Below are 26,150 nucleotides of genomic sequence, written 5' to 3' on the forward strand. Positions count from 1 at the left end.
TGAACAATTTAAATAGTTTTTATTAATAATGATTTTCCATTTGCAGCACTGCTTTTATCTCATTTTCTTGAAATGCATGTTGTGTACAGCTAGCCTTCAGTGGACAAGAGGACATCAGTGTGTGTGTCTCACACACACAGCACACCTCACAGACCTCCCCCTACACACTCCACACAAGCTGAGAGCTGCAGCCTGTGCAAGGAGACAGTAAAATACTTAAAAAAAAAAAAAAACAAAAAAAAACTTTCACACACACATAGGCAGACATGTACAAACTTGTTTCCTTCTCTAGCACTGTTTGATGTTCCTGAGGACCACGACAGGGAGAAAAAGACAGACAGAAAGTGCAAAAAGCAAGGTGAGAAATGTTGATCAGCGGCATGAGAGACAGCGAGACAAACACAAACATAAACACACAAGTCTTCAGTCAGGGTTTGTCATCTGTGGCCTGCCTGGTGTGTACTGAACCTCACATGATTGGGAACTTCACTGTGCCTTCAGACATAACTTGTTTTTAAGTCAGGAGTCATATTTTCTCAGGTGATTTACACTCAGTGTGGTTATTTTGACCGATCTCAGTATGAGCTGGGAAGGCAGTAAGGCTTTCTCACAAAATTGTTCACTTTGGAGCTCAAGTTAACAAACTTACACATCAATTTACTCACCACAGACTAAATTTAGTATGCTCAGTGTATTGGGGCAAGCGTTAAATTGGCTTATTCTGTAATAAATGTGCAGAGAACCTGGGAAATGGGAATTTGTTTAACAAGCCTTAGAAGCAAAAACATGAAAGACAACCTTTACTGTGATTTTAACCGATAATATCCACAGAACAACAAATCTGTTAGAAATTTGGTGTACAACTGGGGGAAAAAAATCCAAATTTTGAGAGATATTTAAAGTTCCATTTAAACCAATACATTTCTGTCTACAGTAGTTGAAGCTATAGGTCCTTTAATTAGTAATCGATGGACATTTATGCACACCTCTCTCTGACTCTTCTCTGAGTATTAAGTATGGGTGAAGAAACAGCGCCCTCGTCTGGTCAAAAATGTGATCTAAAACCTCAGTACACCCTGTCCAACAGACCCCTTACTCCCTGCATGCCTTGGGCTGTTCTGTGCATTGACCTGTTTTGGAAATGGCAAACAGGCTCCTGGTCAACATTTATAGCCAATTTAATCTGGAAAGACAGATCCCTGGCTTGTTCCTTGTGCCAAAGATAAACACAAACAAACAAACAAAAAACATCAACTGTCATTTGATTGTCTTCCACTCAAGCATGAATCCCCTTTTTTATACCAAAAGCACAAAGCTATAATTTCACGCAAAGAAAACAAGAGTAAACATATATAGCAGTGAAACAATCAAAGTATAATTAACAGTTTTTCAAAAATAATAATTTAAACTCATAAAAAAAAGTGAAAATGGAAACATCTCATTCAGAGTGCTCTGCAATGGGGCTGTTTAGTCACGCGCCCCCTGGTGGTCAGGGTTGACAAGTGCAACCCTCACAGAAGCATCATAACAGCCAAACGGTGTTCCCTTAGATACGTAAATCTTACTTTTACTTTACAAAATCATCATCATCATCATCATCATTGGTCACTCATTTACTTTTCAGACATTCATGAGAACATTTCACACCCATCATTAAAGAACAAATACACATGAGAGAGACAGACTCTTTGAACTAAGACTACAAGAGGAAGCAGGGATGAATCTCAATTTCTGTCAAACGGCTTCGTTGGTCCTTTTTTTTCTCCCAAAACAGGGGAATGATGGGTGAGAGTGGCTTTGACGGATGCTGTCAGGAGACTGCAGCTGTCAAAGTCAACTGTTAGTCAGTCGTCAGTCAGGGCGAAGTACAAACTAATGCAAGCCGTTGACACACACTGAGAAACAGTCTGCAGACAACCAAGTAGCCTAAGCATTGCAACAGTAAAACTTATGAATAAAGTTAAGTCCTCTACATTACAGCCAGTCCTCAAATGTTGGCAACAACCTGCCTGGCTGAAGTGTAGGTGACTTAGGATGTGGTGAGTTGCATAGGGGGAAAAAAATCACAGGGTAATGGCAGACTACACAAAACACAGATCACAAAAGATACTTGAAAAGAGTTTTTGGGTGTGTAGTTGGAGCTTTATGTTACCAAACCTCCTGAACAATCTCAAAAGGTGTCAAAAGAAAAATCCTTCCAATACATCAAATCAAATCAAACATTTAAAAGAACTCAGATTAGGGAAATATTTGAAATCTATTCAACTACTGTTTTTACCACTGTCTGAATCAACATGAGCGCAGCAAGATGAAGCAGACGTGGCAGAGGATGAGCCTCGGTGCCTGACAGAGACAGCCAGGGTCAAACAGAGGTGCCTGCTCGAAGGGATGGAGGGCCATGGTCAGAAAGAGAGAGGACAGAGGAGAGAGGGAAGAGATGGTTTAATGGAAAGGATTGGGGGTGGTTGGCAGAAAGACAATAAAGGCTTAAAATAAAGGTGCTGAGCAAATGGAAACTTGGGTGAATGATATCTATAAGACAACCCAAGAAACAAAGACAGCTAGAAGACAAATTAAGGTTACAGTTAGGACTGAGAGATCCGAGGGAAAGGAAGCACAAAGGATAGAATCCGTGAAAATGCTGTGACAGCAGCCTCGCAACATTTGCCTGGTGAGACATCAACACAATCTCGTCCTGCACCTGGCAGGATGAAGGTGTCAGTCCCCTCTTGCTTTTTATGAGATGGTTTTCACAGTAAAATCTGAGCTCCCAAGATTTGGGTGAGCTTTGCGAGGCCACTGTGACAGGGAACCTGGACACAGACAAATGAGGTCATGGTAGAGAGAAGCTGAATGAGAAGCGCAAAGGTAAAAGTCCAACACAGGGATCCATATGAGATGCTATGTGTGGGCCAGGGCCTGTGAATCTGGGAGGTGAACTCACAGTAAGGCACAGTGCTCTGCTTGTGGTTGAAGATGCTCATTCATGTTGCTACAACCTCCGATGACAGCTATTGCAAACACCTGACAAGACCTTGATGACAAAGCACATTTTCTATTCTTCTACCGCTCTATTTCAATGCATCCCCTCCGTCACAATGTCTCTACTCCCTCCCTCCTCCCCCGCCTTTGAATCTTTGGATCGTTCGGCTCTCCTCAATCTGGCACGATGTCCCTCTCTTTAGCACCAGAATATCATCCAAAAAACACGAGTCCTCGCTGATGAGGTGATTCAGTGCTTCTTTCCCTTCAGTCAAGTCCTCTTCATATGTTTCAGAAGAATGTACACGCGCCCTACGATAGGCAAAGTCTACCTTTTGCGACAAAACCTGCACAATACAGCCGCGCGACCATACTGCACGTCAGCTCAGTGAGGGAACAGAACGGTGCTGTATGTGGAAATAGCCCTGTGTATTTAGCCCAGGGTTGAATCAGTCAGATCACTTTGCTTTGTGTTCCAGCAGCTGATATAAAATACACACTGCAGCTTACGAGAACTCAAAGAGCTACCAAAGCACAGATTTGGATACACATAAAGCAGAAAAAATGATAAAATTTGCACTACAACAAAAGAGAAAGCTTTTACAACAACATAAATTACTAAAACGTCCATATTTTCTTAAATATGTAAACAAACACTACAACTTAAATATATTTGGTGTAATGCAGACATATTTAAATACAAAGCTTTGTTTTATATCAGCTCTTGTGTGGTGCAGCTGATTATTGCACTGTGAACGCTGGAGCCCTATTGCACTTTAGTAAAACTTTCGGCCTCAACCACTGGTCTGTTCTTACTTTTGTAACCTTTTACATGTCAAAGGCTTTCCAAAAATCCTTCACATCTATGTTCCCTTTAAAAAATAAAACCCCTGGCGTCCTTTCCTCATTTTCTTCGCATAGAAATGAAGACAAGGAGACCAGAGAGTTCAAGGAAAGACTTTGATAGAATTAACTTCAGATAGAGGAAACGTGTAGCTGTCACACAGGTTTGTCACTGCTGGCTAATTGTGCAGGTGAGGTCAACGGTAGAGGCTCCAGTCTTTCACAAAACAATCTCGCTAACATAATGACAATCAGAGAGACAGTTTAGGTCCTTGTGGGTCCCTCTGCGAAACTGCACACTAGATGTACTAAATCCACGTTCCTCTTTATCATCCATCAAGTTTGTGGTTATCTGTAGTTTCAAGTTTTTGCATTTTGGATGCCAGGCAGCCTGTACTCCTCACCCACCCACCCCACCACCACCACCACCACCACCACCACCACCTCCTCCTCCTCCTCCTCCTCGAGTGGTGTCCCCCAGCAAAACATCTGGTTTGATGGACCATGATGAACAGGCGGGGGCTGTTTGAGGGCTGTGTGCACTGGGATTGTGTGGCTATGAAGAGTGGTTTTCAAGTTACCAAACAGACCTGGTTACTGGAGTTTTGTGCCTCTCTCTGTGTTTTGCTGAGGTAGCGAGAGGAGTTGCCGGGGAGATTTCAGGAGGGATGGATGGAGTGGTGCTGTGTGTGTGTGTGTGTGTGTGTGTGTGTGTGTGGCGTGCATAAGTCTGTTTTTAGGGATCAAAAAGCAAAGTGGGTTTGGGAATACATTGTGTGTGTGTGTGTGTGTCTGTGTGTGTGTGTGCATGTAAATGTGTTGGCATTTGACTCTGGGAATGTGTATGGCTATTACTTTGTGTGTATATGGGGTTCTGCATTCTGCTGTCCTGCTCACAAAATATTGTCTCCTTTACCGTATCTGTATGTGTGTGTGTGTGCATGTATCTATGTGTACGTATATAAATGTAGTGGTCAGCCTTGTCATCACAATTTGTGTTTCCCTGACAGAATGGAGCGGTAAAGCTCCTCGTCCAGCTGCACATAGCGCCCTCTGCTGGAATCCAGGAAGTAGAGTCTGTCTGACACCGCGCTGGGGTCAAAGCCATCTCTACGCAACTCCGTCTTCTGAAACTTAAATGTTCCTGAGAAATAAAGTCACAAAGAATTGATGTAGGTATTTCCATTTGCTCTACAATACCACTTAGCTTTTTTTTTTTAAATTACTGTGACTGTCTTACTGCTTAAAGAAAAAGACCAAAACACACGACTATTCAATCAAAAATTCAATAAAATATTGTTATTACTATTGTTATAAGCAGTGATTTTAAGGCCTGGCCTCAATTTTTCGAATAATTCTAATTTTCTAATTTGTCCTTGCTTTTGTACGTGTTTTACACAAACAGCAGTGAAAAGAGTGTTATACCTGTCTTGTTGACCTCTGGCAGGAAGCGAAGGAATACAGGTCTGGCGTACGGAGGGAGAGCCTTGTCCATGTCCTTCACAAACTTCTCCAGGTCAGTGGAGTGAGACGGATCAGCGATGGCTGCCATTCCAGCCTTCCCCTCAGCTCCTGTGCACACAAACACACAAGGAAACGGCAAAGTCAGAGGTTTAATTCTGTGGTCTACCACTGAGTTTTCAGGTCAGACAGATGCTTGTGTTTGTGCAAGGAGGTGATGGGTACTAACTTCCTCTTCACACGCTGCTGATATAGACAGAGACATTTTAATGTCGTACAGCAGATGAGACCTGTCTGCCTGTGTTAATTTACCTCTACGTCTATACATCACTGACTAATTGCACTATATATTTCTTTTTTAATGTAGTCGCAGGCAGCGTGGCAGTATGTTTGCTGTTTTTGTTATCTGTATGACTTGTGTATCTTTTTTGTCACTGTGCATGGGTGACCCAACTTGTTCTCTCCTCTGGGGATTAATAAAGTTATCTAATCTGATCAGAGCGACTGGAAAGTGGCATCTGTGATTTGTCTTTTGTGTCACTCAGTCTGCAGAGCCTCAGCTACAGCTCAGCTTTATATGTGGTGACATTTCCAAATGGTAGAATTCATTTAATGTCACAATAGGTCAAGAGGAAGCAAACATACTGCTGTCGTAATAACTAGACGGTATGGTTCTTGCCTATTCATCTCTCTATACACACTTTCTATGTTGTTTTTAAAAACCAGCGACTTAGCTTTGGCTTTAGCGGGTGATTCTTTTAAAGAGGATAAGATGTGGTGTCATTTCATATATATTTTACACTAATACTAAGACCCAGCTGATAAACTGGCTTCAAACCAAAATGAGAGCTTTTAGACACAAACTGATCAAACAATCAAAAGGTACATGAGAAGGTGTTACCTGGTACTTCCACTCCATACACAACTACATCTTTCATGTCTAGCAGCCTGCTGAGTGTTCCCTCCACCTCGGTTGTTGAGACGTTCTCTCCTTTCCAGCGGAAAGTGTCTCCTGTTCGGTCCTTGAAGTACATGTGGCCGCACTTGTCCATGATCAACACATCACCTGGTGAGAGGTGGGTGAAAGATCATATTAATTTATGTCATTCAGCAGGGGATACGATGAATGACTGTGTGTGTGAGTGTGAGTGACTAACCAGAGAGATAGGCACTGTCTCCTTTCTTGAAGACACTGTGAGCAATCTTCTTGCTGGTTGCGGTTTGGTTGACGTAGCCATCAAATCTCCTAAGAGGGTCATTCTGAATGATCCTGCCTACTAGCTGGCCGGGCTCGCCTAGAAAGAGAGAGACAAAGAGTGAGGTTTGACCAGAGAGATTTCAGAGAGTACTGTGTGTCTATCTGTGTTTTTCTGTGTCTAAAATAAATCACATATATTACAAACATAATGCAATGCTATAATTTTGGGAGGATGTAGGTTGGTTGGTTTTGGCAGTATAAATACAGTTGAAAGACAAATGTGTCCAAGTACAAATCACCGCAGACTACATGTTCAGCTTTATTTCACTGTTAATTAAACATATGATGTAGATAGGAATATATGAACAACTGTGTGTGCTCCCGAGGTATTAATTTAAACTTACAAAGTGTAAAGCTGTGTATACAGTAGACATACCAGGTTTACAGGGAATGCAGACACCATCAGGTCCCCTGATGAGCTCCATGGTCTCCTCATCAACCCTCACCAGTCTGATAGGGTAGATGAAGGGTAGAATCTGACTGTTGAAGCCACACGCTCCAATCTAGACATGAAACGAAACATGACATCAATCACAGAGCTTTCGCCATGGGGAGGAAGACAAAAGCAGCCAAAAAAAGTGTGGTGTGTTGGGTTGTGTTAACAAGAAGCTCCCAAAACTGAGAAAACAACTCATTTATAGAACAGCAGAGTGGGTGGTGGTAGTCGCAGGATTTCAGAAGAGGGGCATTTTTCCTCAAAAGCTACTATGAAGTCTGGTCAAAGAGCATCATCACCACTTCTTTGCAGGACATGTTCCCACCTTGTTATCGAAGTTGCCCAGGCTGCAGTTGCACTCTGTGGCTCCGTAGAACTCTGCAATCTGCGGGATATTGAAGCGGTTCATGAACTCCTCCCATATGGACTGGCGAAGGCCGTTGCCCAGTGCCATGCGCACCCGATGTTGCCGCTCCGTGTCCCGAACTGGCTGGTTCAGCAGGTATCGGCAGATCTCACCAATGTACTGCACAATCTGGAGGATGGTGATAAGAAAAACAAAAGTTTAGCAATGAGACATAACTGAGATATGAATAGACTGATTACTGATTTAATACCAAGCTCACAATAATGAAAAAAATGTATTCACAGAGTTTAGCTGGGGAATAACATAAAATCTCAAGACTGCTTTTATAGAAAGTGACAGGGAAGAGGTCTTTTCAGCAAACACTGAGAGGCTGGAGAGTGCTATTCAATAACTAAATCTGTGGCAGAGACTTGTAATTTAAACTATGCTTACAGTGCAGTTGTATTTGACACAGTCGTCCCAGAAACGCGAGGCAGAGAACTTCTTTCTGATGACTACAGTCATGCCATGTATTATACACTGGCCCACTCCCACAATGTTTCCTGTGGACAGAGAAATATGTGGTGTCAGGGTCACAGAGTCCTAGTCACAACGTGGAAATATACAGACACATCAATAGAGCAACAACATGCAACTTCTTCTTTCATTAAAATAGTAAACATGTAACATAATGTATACGTTTTTCTAATGTTAGGACATTTTCTGATTGTACACCAAGTGAAATTACGGAGTAAAAACAAGGAAAAAGAAGAAGAAATAAAGGCAAATATGCTTATTGACTCAACTTTGTACACACAAAGTTACAGCTTTACCTGCAGAGTGGTAGAGTGGAAGGCAATCATACAGCACATCGTCTGATGTCATCCTAAAGCCATAATATACTAAAGCTGCCATGCGGTAATACCTAAAAACCAGGGTGGGGTGAGGCAGGGAAAGAGAAGAAAGTAAAATAAGTGAAAAGAAAACCAACAAGTTTTATGGTATTTCTCCTCCATTCTTCTTCTAAGAGTATTTGTACAACACATGAAAGCTGCATGGATCAACAGAGAGAGCAGCTGCAGTTCCTGTGTGTCTGTTAGAAAGCTGCACGACTTCTTCCTACCTGCTGTGCACAACAATAGCAGCTTTAGGCATCCCAGTGGTTCCTGACGTGTAGATGTAGAATAGGCGATCTGAAACAGACAGCACAGTGAGAGTGAGATAACAACAAAATGCACTATGAGTGGTTTTACTGTGCGTTTGAGTGTGTAAAAATGAACAGTGTCGTGTTTAAATATGCAGTGTTTTTTCAAAGAAACACTTTGCTGAATGCTCACTTCTGATTAGCTGTGCAGGAGTGAAAATGCTTGGCTTTGATCCTTAATTACAGGCTTAATAGCAGTTTTGACTGCAACCTCATTCCCACTAAGTTACAGCACTGAATGATAGAGGCAGAATAAAGCAGAATCCCTTTTTAAAGATTGTAAAAATTAGACCATTAAGTCCCTTTTTTGTCAGGTATAGAGAGCAATGTATAAGTAAAATGTTCTGGTGGTTAGACAGCAATTGCCTATTCAGAGAGAGGATCCTGCTTTCAGATGTATACAAATTACCTTTACATGCAATTGAGAGATTTCTGGTATCACAATGGACCACTTGTGTTTGGGGTTTGCTTTACTGCTCGCAACTGATTTTATCTGTAATAAACAACAGCCCTTCAGTGCAGCAGCACTTGTTTGCATTCACTCAAAACAACATACACAATGTGTACAGATGCATCTCTAACCACCTCTGAATGTGACCTAACTGGTCTGATGCTGATGCATTTTGTTTGCAGTCTGTCAGGACTGCCAGAGAAACACGTTGCAGAGCGAGAACACGGCCAAAGGTCACCGGTTTTACTGCAGCACCTGCCTCTGAGACTGTCATGTGGTGCTGAAGGGTCCTATAGCACAAGTGAATGAGCAGGTGGGACTCGATCCACTGTTGTGAATAAAACTGATCAACTCTCTGGATACAATAAAAATATGAAATGCTCAGTAATGTAGAGAACAACAAAATAAACTATTACCTACTCTACCTAGATACATTTTCCTTATCTGAACAAAGAGTCTGAAGATAAAAGGTGTTGAATGCTGTACAGATTATAAAGCCATTGACGGCAAATTTGTGATTTTGGGCTAACTGACTTGAGTTGTTTAGGAATATTATGGATTCAATTCATTCTCCATTTGACCCATGTTCTGTATAATGGTTGCCTTACAAACAAGCAAACCATACAATCTCAGTAATCTCTTCAATGATAACAGTAAAAACAGTGGAATCATTTCACTCTTTTAGCTCATGAACATCATTTGATTAATCACACAAATGTTTCACTTCATGAAAAAACTGTGAATTCAAGGCTTTTTGTCTTGCTCTTGTGTTTATTGGTAGTTTATTTTTCAATATGATTTAGTGGTGTGATTTCACTGACTGAGTCACTCCTCGGCCCCAAAAGTATTACTCACCACCTGACAACTGGTCTGTGCTGCCAGACTATCAGAGTAAATGCAAACAAATTAGTTTTTGAAATTGCTACATCACTTTGGTTAGAGTCGCCGCTGAAATTTTGACACAAAGAAATATTAGAAAGTTTTACTGGTGATAACCATGACATCTGTTGTTGGTAGGTTTCATGAATTATAATTACACCACAGAAAATATCACCTAAAATGAGTCAAAGCTTCTGTAAAATGGCTTGAAAAAGCTGATCCTGATTGTTCGCGAGAGATTTGCCGGACACAGTTTTTCTCACCTGTGAAGCAGCGTTGCGGCCTGTTGGGCAGGTGAGACGGGGCGCCAGCTAGCAGGGGCTCTAGGCACTCGGTTCCCTGTGGGACTCGTGTGGGGTCCCAGTCTCCAGAGCAGAACATCTGCACTGCCTTCCCCATTGAACTGTGGACCTCGGAAACGGCTATGACAGGGAGGCAAGCACATTAAAGCGAATTCTATTAGTTTCACCACTGTAACTACATGTGGTGCAACACTGAAGCAACACTACAGACAAGGAACTAAGGAGGTATGGGCCAAGGTAATATGGATCAGGATGGGTTCAAATTAGACCTTCCTACGAATGTGACAAAAAAGAAGGGCAGGCAAGTATCAATGTGAGGGAAGCATGGGGAAAAGGGAACCAACAAATTCAAACAGCTCTCATATTTTCCCCTTTGAAAAAAACGACAGTGTAGCTTTATTTAAAAGCCTTATGTCATGCTGGCTCAGAACTAATGCTACTGGCTCGACTTTGGCCCTGCTCAGTAGCCAAGAGGCTGCGTTTCCAATTACTTAAAGGCATAAAGCACATGACACGTCCGGGATCCGATACACAGACTGTTCCATCAGTCCCAGGATGACCAGCTCAAAACTCATTCACTCTTTATAACTGTTTAGATCAGGGCTTTTCAGATTGGGCAGGGACCCAAAAGGAGAGTCATGAGGAGATTGAAACAGATCCCTAATTTATGTTTGACCATTGTACCAAGCTGCTGCAATTTTATATTATTAAAGCCTCCAAAGTCTAAGCAATATAAGGCATGTTTAACAACATACTGCAGGTTAGTGGATGAGGTACTGTAATGGGAATATCAGTTTTACTTGTACCTTAAAAAAAAAATACTCACAAATGTGCTCATGTAGCAGTAGCTTTAAGTCTTTGAATGGTCTATTTAATCTTATTGCTAAATAGAAATCACCAATCACTGCACATTGGACAGTTGCTTGGCAACTAATTTGTTTATCTATTCGTCAATATCACAGATCTAAGGTCGAGCCCAGTATTAAATGAGAGAAAAAACAGAGCTGCTTAATTATTTTATGTGTTGTAATTATTATCCATTAAAACAACAGCTTTAATGTAACAATATTACTAATTTATAAAAACAATGTGACTCAATGGAGCTTTACAGTGGTTATAAATCAGCTCTGCCGTTTTAGTTTTTGTTCAGTATAAAACAGTAAAATATGAAAAATTATTATTATTATTGTTTTGAAAATCTCTAGTTAATAGTGTATTATCAGTTTTTAGCGTACTGTAGACATCTGTCTACATTTCAGGGCTGTAGGTCAACACATCCTTCCTTATATGCTTCTTATCTGTTTCATTTTATCATTTATCAGTCAATCTTCTTTGGTCAGACCTTGAACGCTGCAGAATGATAATGGAGACATTTCTCCACTTCCCTCTTCATTACATCTTCCCTTCTTTCCATTCGTCAGCCATTTAAAGAGACACCTCTTTCAAAACCTATCTTTCTTTTATGACCTCTGTTGCACCACTCACAAGTCTCATCACAGCAGACGTAGATCAACACTCATCAGCATAAGGCAATGTTCTCTATGGCAAACCTCAGATTTCCAGCAACCATAACAAAATCTGTAACACATCCTTCAGATGCCTCTCTAATCTCTAACTTAACCCCCCCCCCACCCCAGTTCTCCCCTGCTCTCACCATCAGTCAGCTCTGAGCCAAACACCACAGCCTTGGCATTGGAGATGGTGACACAGTGGACCAAAGCCTCTAGTCTCAAATTGAAGTTGATGAGAGCGGCCTCTACTCCGATCTTGGCCATGCCCAGCCAGAGGCCCACGTACTGGGACCTGTTCTCCATGAAAAGGGCAATCACATCGCCCTCCTGAAAAGAAAAAAGACAAGCTTGTCAAACTGCAGTGGGTAGGTTTTTAAAGCTGAATCAAAAGCAGTTATATGCAACAAAGAGTTTGTTAGGACATGACATGTTAAATTAGCCACAGAAGTCTTTTTCCCCCTCATTCTGTATGGAAATTTTTGTTTTGTAGACTTACCCTGAAACCTCGTTCCAGCAGCAGGTTAGCCACCTTGTTGGAGTACTCGTCCAATTGTCGGAAGGTCCACCTCTCCCCAGTCCCCTCAAAGATGAGCGCCGTTTTGTCTCCATGTCGCTGCACTGTTTCAGCAAAGATCTTGGGAATTGTGTTCTTCTCTCTGAGGTGGCGTCTGACATTCATCTTCACCCGCAACAACACACCAGCAGCACTAAAGTAACAAGAGAAAATTAATATTAAAAGAGAGGTTTTCCATATTTTTCACGTTTTATTAAATAATTTTAATTCATTTCAGTATGAATGTTAACGTAAATATTAATTTGACACTTTTATTTTGTTTCCAGTTGTGTAGTCATGATATATGTATATATATATACTGCAGCTGTGAAAAGAAACTTTTTCTGAAAACTCTCCTTTTGGTGATTTTAAGGACTTTTGAGTCTCAGATGCCAAAAATAACTGTAATCACATGCCAGCGCTGTGAATTTGGTTGCTCTTGAGCAAAGAATGTTTCTGTTGACTGACAAAGTTTGCAACTGTGTAACCATGCAACAATAATGTAAAAATACAACAGTCAACTATATGTTTATTGTGACATTTCCAACACTTGTCTCAGGCAGGTTTTAAGAATTAACTCTGTAGTGAAATCAATCACTTTCTCTGCACAGTGGATGCATGCATGGTGAGAAATTAAACATAAAACACAGATATTCTTCAGATAATGATCAGCAGTAATATGAGGTATGCATGACATGTAACACTGCAGTGTACTTTGAAGCTTATCCACATCTATAGTTGACCAACTAAGGGCATCTATCCTTTATTCTACTATCTACCTATACTGTACAATACGTAACAACACTTGGCATAAAAGGTTATGACAGAGGTGGTTGAATGGGTCCATGGGACAAAGTCTCCATAAATAGAAACATCTCACTCAATACTTTGCATCTATGGTGCAAAGGTGCACGCAGTGGGTCTTCGACTGAGCGCTGTATAATTACAGAGACCTCATAAAAACCTATCAAGCCAAGTCACTTCATGGCAACACTGTGGTGGTGATTATACGTTTATCATTACATGGGGGATTAGGCTTCATGTTGGTAAAGATAACCATAATTTATTGTTGCACAGTTGATTCACTTATTTCATTTGAACACTTGTCCACAATAAAGCTGCTTGGAGCTCTTTCTAATGCAACAGAGAAGCTACATGAACTCTAAACCAAAAAATTGGTTTCTTTTATTGAGCTACTTTTTAGTCATGCTAACTTATTGTTAGCAAAGTGACTTTTAGATAGACCCATAATTAATCTGATGACTAAATTCTGTGATTTATATCTCCTTCATTCATGCTCATGAGTGGACTTTCACACTGGCAACAAACTGCATTGCACTATTAAGTAAAAAAAACCTACTTAAAACCAAGTCTAGCAAACACAGACGCTATACGCCTACCAAACCACCCAGATACAATCGCTGGCATTTGCAGGGACAGAGCTGTTTATACTGGAGGTTGGTTTAGTGTACAAAGGCATTAAGATGTGACCCACAGTGCTTCTAACAATGTAAATACCTAAGCCTTGTCACACCACATTACACAATGAGAATTTATGAGTCACCGCTTTGACAGACTTAGATATAGTAAATTTTTAACCTTGAGGCTTCAAACATTGTCAATACGCAAACAGCCACCACATTACAAGAACTACAATTACAGTTTTAGGTAGCTGTATCTGAGCAGGTGTGCCCAACTTGGAGGCTGACACTTAGGTAGTTACTGGTCTTTAGAAGATGAGAAGTTAGTTACGGTATGCTCTTATAGTATGACAATTCAGCAAAAAGTCTTTATAATATAGCCTTTGAAACTGTGATCTTTAATTCTCTAACAATAGGAGAGCAGAGGTGTTTTTTTGTATACAACGGGTCACAGAAACTTTGACTTATGACTCATGAAGAGGTCATTAAAGGCCATATTTTACAATTTCCTGTTTTACAATCACTTAAGTATTGAGGAAAAATGACAGTTAACCACAAACCAAAACCATCTCAAACTGTAAATATGGGCAAGACGGTTAAAAGATTAGCTCCTTCCCCATCCTCTCTATTTGTCTAAAATATTTCAGGCTACCTGCCATGTCACAGAGTTGCGAAACATGCAGGACAGGAATTTGCAGCTAAACCTTGCTTTAAAACTAGGCCTGTTGAGGAAGAGCCTCGGGTCCTGGCCGGTGGATTCTTCAAAACTGCTTTCAAAGATGATGGACTACATTTTTGCAGGGTTAGATGTGAAGAGCACTTCAATTGCACGTGGACGAAAATTTTTAGCATTGTGAGGAACAAAATCAGATGTTCAAAAATGGCTCAGTTGTTTTTAAGGGAACTTGACCCAGTGCATGTTCTTTTAATGCTTAACTGGAATAGCATTATGGTCTGTGAGTCAAGACCATTGTTTCATCACATATCATTCAACTGAGTGGTGATAAATGATCATTCTGATTTATAGCCCTGCCCTACCTGCACTAATGTCTTGTCATATAAGCAAAGACCTGCAAAATTTTTAGTGGTCCTATTCTGACTTTTTAATTTTATATGGAATAATTTTTGGTGTTCACTGTTTGTCAACAACTACACTGTGTCCAAATGCCTGTTTTTTATTACTTTGTGTCCAAGATCTTAGTTTGGCTGACTGCAACTATCCTTAGGAACTTTTTCAAAGAGATGCCTGTAAGTGTTTGGACAGTGACACATTTTCTGTTCTGGCTGTGTATCCAGTGCACTAGATTTGAAATGAAATGATTCAAGCTGTTCTCCAATCCATATTAAATTAATACTGTTGGAATCACAGCCAATTATTTGCATAAAAAGTGCAGTGCAGTGAGACCATGATAATGCTTTAGTTCTTAGACTGTTCAAACAATGTGGATGTTTATACTCTCAAAATTAAAGCTGAAAGTCAGCACTTTACCCTCGTAGTCACCGTTTCACTTACAGCTCAATGTTCTGGAGTGCAGAGCCAAAACAACTGATTATCTGTCACTGTCAAAATACATACAGACTGCACTATATTTCAGCTGACACTCCCTGTGACAACAGACAGTTAAGACAAGACATAACTGGTTGAAAAACAGTGAATGAAAAATAAAGAAATCAATCAATAGCAGTAATTTGTCCATGCTCAAAACAAAAACAAAAGCATTCAAATTCTATGACATTTTTAGGTTTAATTATTCATCATTAACACACAGCATCCCTGTGCTTACTGTAAGTCTCTGCCAACTGTTTTGGCAAAAATCTGCAGGAAGCTCCATCCTCCACTTCCCAGGTAGAAGATTGAGATGGCTGGGAGAACCTGGTACCAAGGTAAGCCCACCAGCAGCCTCAACACAAACAGCAGGGCTGTGCAGCACGCTAGACGCATCATCCTGAAAGAATGCACACACATAAATAGATAGAGATAATGGGCCCCGGGCTGCAGAGCCTGGTTACTAATCACAAACATTTCAGACCAAACATCAGTTCAGTGGGAGAAAGGTTACGTGTGGTTAAAGCAAGCCAAAGTGTTACTGAATCTGCATCTTCACAGTGGTATTCAAACCAGCCACTTCAGAATGCTATCTACTTTGATTCTGTTTAGAAATCCTGTGCCCATTTCAGTCCGGTGACTCAGCTTGAATGGACTGTGTGTTTACAGTGAAGGAAGAAGGGGTGGCCCATATGAAACAAGAGAATAAAATTTGAGTCATTTACTGTATCTTCTCATCTTGTATGAAATCCCTAAGTGGCCATGATTGTGTACAAAGAAAGCACAAACATTTTGTAAATAAACAACTACACATAGGAGTGTAGTACATCTGTTTACATGTGCAGAATCTGTAAAACCAAGCAAATCTTTGGGTTTCCTTTTCTCTTGCAGCTGAATAAAAGCCCAAGGCAACAGAGACCTTGGGGAAACCCTAACTCAAAGTGAATAGTCTTGTCATGACAGCTGAGAACAGCAGAGAGGACAGCATGTGTTGACATTGCCACCTGATAGCTAGGAAGATGATCCTAAACCAGTAAAAGATACGTTTACACTGCTTATTATCTATTCATTAGCCTACACAGAAAAAACACTGGGGGGTTATTTCTGTTTATAATCATGGCACAACAACTTAGACTCTATATTTGGGAAGATTTCTGTCTTATAATAGTGCAGCGTGTTTTCTGGAGTCAAGATGCTGACTAGATATTTATCGCTCTGCATCCCTGGACGTGGCTGTAATGGTGATGATGGTTTTATCATGCTAATTAAACAGCTGTGCTGCTATTCAAAACGTACACCGGCGCTCTGTGCGGACGATTAAATTACTCTGAGTGTCCAGTGAATATACATGGTATGATTTGTCGCACGTCAAGAGGGAGGAAATGCTGTGAGAGGGCAACAGCCACCTCACAGTAAGAAAAAAAGAGCCTCATCATTCGCTGCTGCTGCTGCTGCTGCTACACCCGGAAATTTAAAAGGCGCGTAGCATCATATTGCGGTAGTGGATGGGGAAATCATAAGCGAGGCTCAGCCCACTGTTGTTTCAGGCTACACCTCGCTGGCCACGCCATGTGCGCCTTCAGACGGGGGCATTCGATCCTAACCCGGCGGGACAACATTTATCTGGCTAACCCCGATGTAGGTTATTATGGTAACAGGCGCGCCTGGGAAGCAGGATGCGCAGCGTATTGCGCGCATCGGCTTAAAGCGAGGAAGCGGATGGACAGTGTGACAACATCAGCAGCCTCTTTTACGATGAAGAAACGTGCCGAATACGCAGCTCCCACGTACATGTAAAATTACCGGGAGCTGCCTGATATTACAGTGTCGAGCCACCTCCAGACTCCAGCCAGCGGGGTTGAGCGCACACAAGGTTGACAAAGGACAAGGGAGAGAGAGGGAGAGAGTCGTTGCCGGACTCTATCCCCTTTCTCCCAGCAAATAATAACCGGACCCATCCGTGAAGTTGATAATCACGGGGGCGCTCAGTCAGCTAGGGCTGTGGCTGGGATGACCAATTTTTTTTCCGCTCACATACCTTGCACTTCGTTCACACCGTTACAGCATGTAGGTGCGCCGAAATCCCTGACGTGAAACTCGTTGTGTGCGATTCCACCTTGATCGGCTTACAGGTTAGCCTGGTCGCCCCCCCTCCGCTCCTCACCGCCGCTCGGCTTGGGCTTGACAGAGGCTCACAGAAACCAACACAACGACAGGCACACGCACCGGGATCCCCTCCTGTTGTTAATACCACAACGAGCTGCTGCCGCCTTCGCCGCCGCTGCTGCTGCTCCTCTCCTCCGGTAGGGTCGGGAGTCAAATTCGCCTGGCTGTGCGCGTCGACTTTGACCCCGAGATCATCGTCCGTTCATTGTCACAATCGCTGATATCATTTCTGGGTTCATTGTAGCCGATAACCTCGCTAGCAAGCGTAATTCAAATGACCTTATAATTTTCTTAGCTGCGCCCGCCCACCACCGTCAGCGTCCCATCAGTGTATCAGGAATAAGCGCTGACGGGCGGCCGCCAGGGCCAATAGCAGAGCGCGATTTTTTAACATGTCCCATCCGGCAGGGGCGGGGTTTGCGGCATTGGTGAAGAGGAAATGCGGCGCGGCCCTGCCTGTTCTAGCTCCACAAGGCAGCAGCGGCGAGGCCAGCACGCGTAGCAGTTTCCACCCGGTAGTGACAAGCGTAGGCCCCGATGCGGAACCGTGTGTGGCGTAAAACGAGCCCTGCCTCTTTGCCCGTAGAGTCCGCCTCACAACGTCCATTCATTACTACGCGCTCAGCCACAAGATGCACTTTAAGTACCCATGTGTCAACAGAGGGGACCCGAGGAACGAGGTTTCAAACAATGTCCAGGACTTCACTATCTTTTGCCACCCTTGGCCAGTGTCTACAATAAAAACTGGAAACCTATCAGCCATTAGCCTTCTGGTTTTCACTGCAACCAAACACTACATCAGCTGATTGCATGATTTAGGTAGCTCTTGGGGTGGAGGCTGGTTGTTCTGTTGAAAACCTGCAATTATCTTAGCACTCACGTGGCTGGCAACCAATAAGTGCGAAAATACAGCAGATGAAGCTTACATGAATATCTGGAATTGCAGGTACAGACAGGACTGAAAGATGATTATAAGTGTAAGTCCAACCTCCACTCTGAGACTTTTTGTGGTAAGTCAATAAAGTCTTACAACCTACAATGACAAAACAGAATAACTTAGGCCTATTTTTGAATGATTCAAGGAGGCTGACATTTTACACAGTGTTCATCACAGCAACGTGACACATCATGAAACTCATTGCATAACCACGAGAGATTGCAAAGGGTCTACTGTAACAAACAGCTGTAGGTCACTACTGCAGGGCATTACTACATTTAACTAATTTTCAAATTGCGGATTCCATCTGCAAGAAAACCAAAGACCTTGATCTGTGGTTATCATCTGTTGCCATTGGCTACATAAACATACACCACACCGAACCAAGTACCGTGAGATGGTAAATGAACGATAAGCGATGCAAAGATCGGGATAAGAAAACAGGATGAGCTTTGACCTGCAAATGAGGGACTAAAGTGCACGCACACATGCATTTTCACCACACACTCACAATTTTCTGCAAGAGAACAGATGCCCATTGGCACACAAACTCACTCTCTCTCTCACACCACACACACACACACACAGTCAAACAGCATCATCAGAGTCATGCAGCTACTCAGCCGCTATCAGTCCAAGAAGACACATTATCAGGGGCTCTCAGACAGATAAGGGCACACCCAGTACATTATGCCACTTGTTTGCTTCACATATAGTGAGTATTTCAGGCAGACAGAACGGCAATTAGGGACTCTTTTTTAAATAAAGGAAGTAGGTACCCAACCCTCTCTTTTTTGTTTTTTTGTTCTCTTTAAGTTTTGGATGATCCAGTGGAACAGGCAGGAAATTTTAGTGTGACAGATGTCTAATATCCTTTTTTCCTCTACTACAATATTTTAAAGAAGCGACTGACTTTAACATGACCTGCAGGGGGGATGTTACCACACTAATGTGTTGCAATTTGGACTAAATTCAACAGAACAGACCCAGTAAAAAAAGTGGACTGTCAAACTAAATGCATCTATTTTAAACATTTAGATTTTCACGTTGATGGATGCATTTACTTAATTGTTTTCACTTTAAGGATCAGCATTCCTGCTTTCTGTAAAAGTCAGAGGAACATCTCACACTCATACAGCCATCACACATACCCCTATCCACACTCCATTTAGATAAGCTCAAATATCAAAACAGAACAAGTCCCTTCAAAGTTGTGTCTCAGTACCATTTATATTCTTGCACAACCAAGGTAGGCCACAGACTGAAGAAAAGTCATACAATATAAACATTTGTTTTCTGTCACAGTGTTAAGTTAATAGTTTAAAATATAATGTCTCTCTTAAATATCAGGCCTGCCTCCTGGACTAACATCACTCTCCTCTTATCATGCTCACTGCCCTTAATCAAATCTCTCTCTGTAAAGAGGTGAAAACAGAACTGCAAAGAAAATGGACAAACCTCTGTTTGAAAAAGGAAGTTCAGGCACAGTTTCTCCAGTCACATCTTTAGTCCAAATCCATTCTATCAAAAAGTCCTTTCATTTCTTCATCTTTATGCCCCTCTCCCCTTGTTCTTAGGACCCATTCTCACCACTGTATTTTCATTCTTTTTTCCTTCAGTCATCCAGTTCCAGACCAAAGTGGCTGTAGAGATCTCGTGTGGTGGTCCCCCTCAGAGCAGCTGCAAGACACAGTAAAGTGGGGGTTAGGCCATTTCAGCAGATTACATGGTCTAAGTCCTCTTGTCTCAGAACACCAAACAGACCAAGACCACATCATAGCACTAGACAACTGGATCACCTCAAACATAAGGCCTGTACTTAGGGAAAAAGATCTATACAGTATCTTTGAAACTCTCAAAATATAAAATTATTCAAAGTTTTCTCTCTAACCCTGTTAAATATAATTTCCTGTACATCATCTAATATATCTGGCAAATCAGCCTCACTAGTAGATATCTGCCTCTTTTGTCAGTTAATGCATAGACTTAATTAGATCAACTGAGTAATAACGTGTAGTCTATGAATAAGAGGACATAACACATCTATCGCAATTTATCATAACTAGCACTGAAAGAAAATTTTAAAAAGACATTACAATGGAGAAGCAGCAGCAACTGACTACACAATCTCTCTCTCTCTCTCTCTCTCTCTCTCTCTCCATCATACATATCTTTACCTGGTCTTCTAACTAGCCTTGACTATAGTAAAAAAACAGCTCTGCACTTAAGTGGTGCAGCTGTTTCTCATTTACCTTATGCAAATAATATTGGTTCAGCGAGGGTGTGTACATGCAGTGCTGTTGAAAGCCTAGAGCTACAACAGCACTCTTCAACAGACTTCATTAGCTTGTTGTTATCCTGTATGTTTACCTTCTCTGACATTTCATGAAATTTCACTGTAGAAAGTATTATACATGAATAGTAAATGCCAATTTCAAACTTAAGTCTCAAATGAATGAATTTTGCCATCATTTCCTACAACTGGAAACGGTGAAGAAAGTCAGGGATAACACTGTTGATTATAAACAACAGAATCTGTCAGGAATAATTAAGAATAATTTAAAACTTTTGACCAAAGCTAAGAATAGGGAATTACTACTTTTTCTATACATTCAAAATGTTTGGTTTCACCTGAAACTGAAAATATAAATCCAAACACACCCATTATTATATCACCACACACACAAAATTGATCAATTATATGCACAGATTGAACTCTGAAACTCACAGCTGATATAAATAGCTCTAAATCTGTGAAAATTGAAATGCAAATAAGCAATAAGGACAGTTCTAAGTCACAATGACCTTAAGACAGACGGACAGACAGACGTGGTGAAAGACAAAGGGACAGTTGTCTTTAGGGGGTACTGCAGGGCATCTCCACTTGTCTCCTGTCTCTCTCTGCAGGCTGCCCACTGATCCCCTCCCTCTCAGCATAACAGCATAAAGTACAACAGCAACTCAGTGTTTAAGTGTAGACTCTTTGTGAAAGTGTGTCTATGTGTTTGAGAGAAAGTGACACACAGAGAGAGAGAGAGAGAGAGACAGAGACAGAGACAGAGAGAGAGAGAGAGAGAGAGAGAGAGAGAAAGAGAAAGAGAGAGAGAGAGGTGGGGGGGGGCAGGAAGAGTGTTTGTATTAGACAGTGTGTGTATGCGTGGCGTGAGTGTATGCATGTGTCTGCATGATAGACAGAGATTGTAATTGTGTGTGTGTGTGTCGGTGATGTGAAAGACTGTCATTGTGTCAGAGGGGAAACGCCATCTCCATTCACTGAGAGGTCATTATCATCCTGACCCTCCACTGTACTGAGGGAGAATTTAAAGAGACAGCCAGCTTTTAACTCACAATACAGATTTAAAATGAAACTTCACCCAGTTTTTAGATTAGTAGATTACAGCAGAAATGGAAAATAAGTGACATCAGAGCATACCAGGAAATGTATAACTGTCTGTGCTGATCCTGTGTACATATTCTGCAAGGATCAGCAGACTAAATCAGAGGGATTCCAGATAGCATTTAACACCACACATAAAGCACATGCATGTCAAAGTAGGTAAAAAGTCATGTTTGTTATGACCCATGCACAGGCCATAATGTGACTTGGCTGTGATTCACCAAAACTTTCCTAACAGTGTGAAAGGTGTCAACTTCTCGACATTTCCTCAACCTCATGCAGTTGCAGTACATGCACACAAATAAAGCTGAAAGGCTTACAACACTCATTCACGGATTACAGCCTATTTCCTCATACTGGTGTACCCCAAATGCACATTCATTACTACTTTACAGACTTACACAGTATGATGCACTGTCACAGAAATTATGGTAAAAGTTGCAGGGTGAAATGGCACATTTGATCTCACTGACGAGGGAAAGTGATGGAAAGTAGTGATCTGAGTTAGGTGATCACTGTATGTACCACAAAAGTATTGCATTCATAACCATGTTGTGTCAAATGATGTATGAGAACAATGCTGATCAATATTAGCAGACTTTCAGTGGCTGGTTTATTTAAGACTGATCAGCTGGGAATCTGAGTACAAAACCCAAATAAGAGAGACATTTAAACCATGACAAGTGTTAATCTAATGAAACTGAATATTTTACAATCCAGGTGGAAACATAATCAGTGTTGTGGGATTAAATACTGTTGAAGGTTAAATGAAAAAATGGGCTTGGCTTTTGCTTCAGACTCTTTGACACTGCTCTGTTGCCCTCTGGTGGCTGGCAGTAGAACAACTCCATTATCAGTATATTGTAATGTGACAAAGCAAAACCTAACTGTTTTCCTTAACATGTTTCCCACATGCAATAGCTACAATTCCTAATGAGATAATAGTTTATTCAAATATTTCCTTCCATGATTTTTTAAAATAAATTCACATACCGTTGGTGCATATACACCAAAATACCATAATCTGTTAGACTGTGATAACAATGTCTGTATATGATTGTGCGGTAAATCAAATGTTGTCTCTCTGTTCAAGGGTGTTTGCTTACATTTATCTCAGTCACTAAGATAGTTCACACATTTATATGGTTTGTTTTCTTCTATCCAAATCACACCAGAAAAAGACATATTGTCATATGTCTCATCTAGTCTGCTCAGGGTTCACACTGCCTGATAATAAGTGAGCCAAGAAGTGTGAACATGAGTCATATAGACAGACAGACAGCTCACTCAGTTGATGGTTTTGGTTAGCTGTCATCTTGCAACACACATTTTTGGTGTGGAAAGCTTGGAAAGAAATTTCAGAAAATAAATCATAAGTTGTAGCTGCAACTGCACTTCATCTGTCATGGTAACAAAAAGGCCATGGCTAACAGAGTGAGGAGAGAATACATCCTATAATGACTGGAGACATGTTTAGTATTACATGTATACTGTGGGTGGTTCAAGCCACTTTCAGATCATCGATTTTCCACACCTCAGTCCACATGGAAGACAAATTAGACCCAGTCTGTGTAAGACTGTGCACTAGAGTTAGAATGACACCATTCCGATTTGATCAAAAGAACTGAGCTAGCCTACTGTCACTAGCACCTTTAAATGCCACTTCAAACTAGTGAATAGGAAAGATATCCAGTCGATATGAGCAGTTATCTTACCAATACGGCCAAGGAGTGATTGCCCAATGTCTTTGATGTCATTGTATTCATGCAGCATATCAATATGATGCTCCAGCTCCTCTTCTCTGTATCCCCTGGAAAAACAAACACACAATTAGGTTCACACAAAAGCAGATCTGTGCAAATGCTTATACATAGGCATGCACAGAAAAATGCAAGCATTTAAGAAAGAGATAAATCAGATTAATACAGACAAACTATGTGCAGAAAAGAAGATACTGATATGGGTATTATTGGTTTTAAGGTACTACTTGTGGGAATCATCATTAATCATCCCCTGTCCCCTAATCCTAAACTGAGCTATAGGCAGTCAACGCTACACTCTTAACCTCAACACTTACTATTCAAAATGGGCTTTAAAAACAGAAATACAGCCAGAAAAACACAGCTGTACTCACTCAGCCTCCAGCTGTGCTATCTCTGTGTCCAGCTGCTCTCTTCTCCTCTCTAGGTCTGCCACTTCCTCTGCAGGACTAACTTTAGCTCTCTCAGTTACTTGAACCTGTGAGGTGCAAAACAAACAACCATGATAGTGGAATGCACATGTAGCACTAAATACAGGATTTAGGTGCGCGTCTGTGTGTGTTACAGACAGAGAGGGGATTTACTTACGGGTGATTTGAAGTTGGAGTGTACTTTCTTAAACTTTGAGAATGGAGTTCTAGGGAAGGAAGGGAAGGAAACTATTGCTGACAACAATAATAATAATAATAATAAATCAGATTTCTATAGTGCTTTTCACAATACTCACAGATGCTTTGACAATATAACAAAGACACAATACTTTTCGTGAGTAAATGTTTAAAGAATAACAGAAGTGTCTTTGAGGTGACTGGTCAGCAATAACTATAACAGTTGGATTGTCTGTGTGTTTGTATAAAGAAAAATGTCTCTGTTAGTTTCCTGGCTATGTCTGATAATGATCAAACTAAGGCATACTCAGATACTCATCAGCAGGCTCTGAATTTCTGACATGATAAAACCAACTTTGACAAGTTCTACAAAAAGTATATTTTACATTTTAACAGTTAAAAAAAGAGTTATTCAGATGAACCTCTTGAGTGTGAAATGGTAGATGGATTGATTTTTTAAAATGTTACAACAGAGAAAAGATGGTTTCTGATTTAGTGGTCAACAGCAAAATGTGTAAACGCTGACAGAAAAGGCATTCACTTAGCCATTTTCCCACATAAATTTTCCCACGTTTTTCTCTGTTTGTTTGAAACAAACAAACTGTTTGTTTCAAACAAACAAACACGTTTTTCCTCTGTTTGTTTCAAACAAACAGAGAAAAACGTTATGATGTCTGGGGTTAGCATCTTTAAAGCTACAGCAATAACATCTTAAACTAACAACATAAACGTCACAGTTACAGCACATGTCATGTCAGGGGCGTGTTGAGACAATAACTCAGCGATACATGGGGACAGTGAAATTACATGTGACTTATGTCAACATTTTTAAAGTGATTAACTAAATCAGTAATGCCTGACATTAATGTTATCTGGAGTTAGCCTTGACGACAGCTAGCTAGACAAGCTACTGATAGAGCTAACGTTACACTGAATTACCTTCTCAGTGCTCCTTTCTTCAAGTCGTTCCCCTCCGGCGTTGAAACGGAACAGTTATTTGCACTACAGCGGGTTTCGATGGGCTGCTCTGTGTTCATAGTGTATTAAATATTATGAAAAATAACATGTTAGGGTCGATTTGATGCGGTAAAACACAGCATACGAGCACAGGGAACAGTAGGAAGTTTGCAGTTCGCGGCCTGACGGTAATCAGACTCAATCTAAAACCTGATTGGTTCTTGAAACCGAGAGGCGGGACTTCGAGTAGTTAGGTCACCCTGGCAACGACAGTGTGGAAAATGGCGATTGAGACTCGTTTGCGGCTCTAATAGTTTTGGGAGACTATTAACTTCGTTAATTCTGTATTCGTTAATTCCCAAGGATCCCTCTGCATACTATTTAGTTATTCGGGAGCTCTAACGATCATTCAGTAAATGATCAAACGAATTTATATTAAATAATTTGTAGCCTACTTGGGAACAAATTATTCATAATGTAAACTTTTTAAAATAAAATTTGTAACCAGGTTATAGCAAAAGTTCTAAGCCCTTTAAACATAACGATTAAAAGACTAACTTTCTGTTTGATCAAAGTTTCAACTCTGCTAATTCCACCAGTCTCTATACTGCAGCCTAGTGTTTGACTGGGATGTGTCCTTATTGACCACCAGATGGTGTCAAAGCACTGCCTAAGTTGACTCCTTTATTTCTGTCCTCATCACATCTTTCCTCTGATTCCCTCTCTCAACACTTACATACAGACTCCCTCTCTTTCTGTCTCTCTGTCTAAAACAACCCACACACTTCTTGACTGAGAAGAATATTGCATAATCAGAGAGCAATGCTGTGCCATGTATTCACGCGCTAATCTAAACTGAGGCTACTGTAGACCGCTCACCAACCAAGCTGCCTCTCAGACTAATTCAAAGCCACCAGTGCTCTAAATCTAAATCGGTGGTGGATTAGCAAAGCAAAAGGTCATGTTCAATCCACAAAAGCACACACACAAATGGACACACACACTTCTACACCACATTTTGGGGCCAGAGTCTTTCAAGTACGGTTCACTGGGCAAATACCAAAAGAAAAGGAACACAGCAAAAAAGATTTAGCTCTTAAAACAGAGAGAGGGAGAGAGAGAGAGAGAGAGA

The 26,150-nt window shown here is 41.1% G+C and overlaps 1 protein-coding gene across 3 annotated transcripts; it reads right to left on the reverse strand.

The window, feature by feature from the left end:
* Positions 1-25,200, reverse strand: slc27a4 (solute carrier family 27 member 4). Of its 3 annotated transcripts, XM_018670458.2 has the most exons (15): positions 23,409-23,503; positions 19,887-19,976; positions 15,432-15,593; positions 12,170-12,380; positions 11,817-12,000; positions 10,124-10,282; positions 8,450-8,519; positions 8,160-8,251; positions 7,780-7,889; positions 7,306-7,515; positions 6,921-7,047; positions 6,444-6,581; positions 6,188-6,352; positions 5,251-5,397; positions 1-4,969 (listed from the first exon to the last, which is right to left on the reverse strand). In XM_018670458.2, the coding sequence occupies exons 2-15, from the start codon at positions 19,898-19,900 to the stop codon at positions 4,812-4,814; spliced, it is 1,947 nt and encodes a 648-aa protein (XP_018525974.1). In that variant the 5' UTR covers positions 19,901-19,976; positions 23,409-23,503; the 3' UTR covers positions 1-4,811. The 3 variants fall into 3 exon arrangements, with proteins under 3 accessions (XP_018525974.1, XP_018525976.1, XP_018525975.1); XM_018670460.2 differs by lacking the exons at positions 19,887-19,976; positions 23,409-23,503 and adding an exon at positions 25,001-25,200; XM_018670459.2 differs by lacking the exons at positions 19,887-19,976; positions 23,409-23,503 and adding an exon at positions 17,232-17,700.
* Between the last annotated feature and the right edge of the window lie 950 nt (positions 25,201-26,150).

Source organism: Lates calcarifer, linkage group LG9 (assembly GCF_001640805.2).
Source record: "Lates calcarifer isolate ASB-BC8 linkage group LG9, TLL_Latcal_v3, whole genome shotgun sequence".
NCBI classification, from domain to species: domain Eukaryota; kingdom Metazoa; phylum Chordata; class Actinopteri; family Centropomidae; genus Lates; species Lates calcarifer.

Bases quoted from the DNA above. Each gene is read 5' to 3' on its own strand.
- slc27a4 (XM_018670460.2), bottom strand. From the start codon at position 25,098: ATGAACACAGAGCAGCCCATCGAAACCCGCTGTAGTGCAAATAACTGT. The intron at 8,252-8,449 runs GTAGGAAGAAGT...CCTGGTTTTTAG, and splicing joins GCTATTGTTGTGCACAGCAG to GTATTACCGCATGGCAGCTT. The intron at 7,048-7,305 runs GTGGGAACATGT...TTTCATGTCTAG, and splicing joins TGGGCAACTTCGATAACAAG to ATTGGAGCGTGTGGCTTCAA.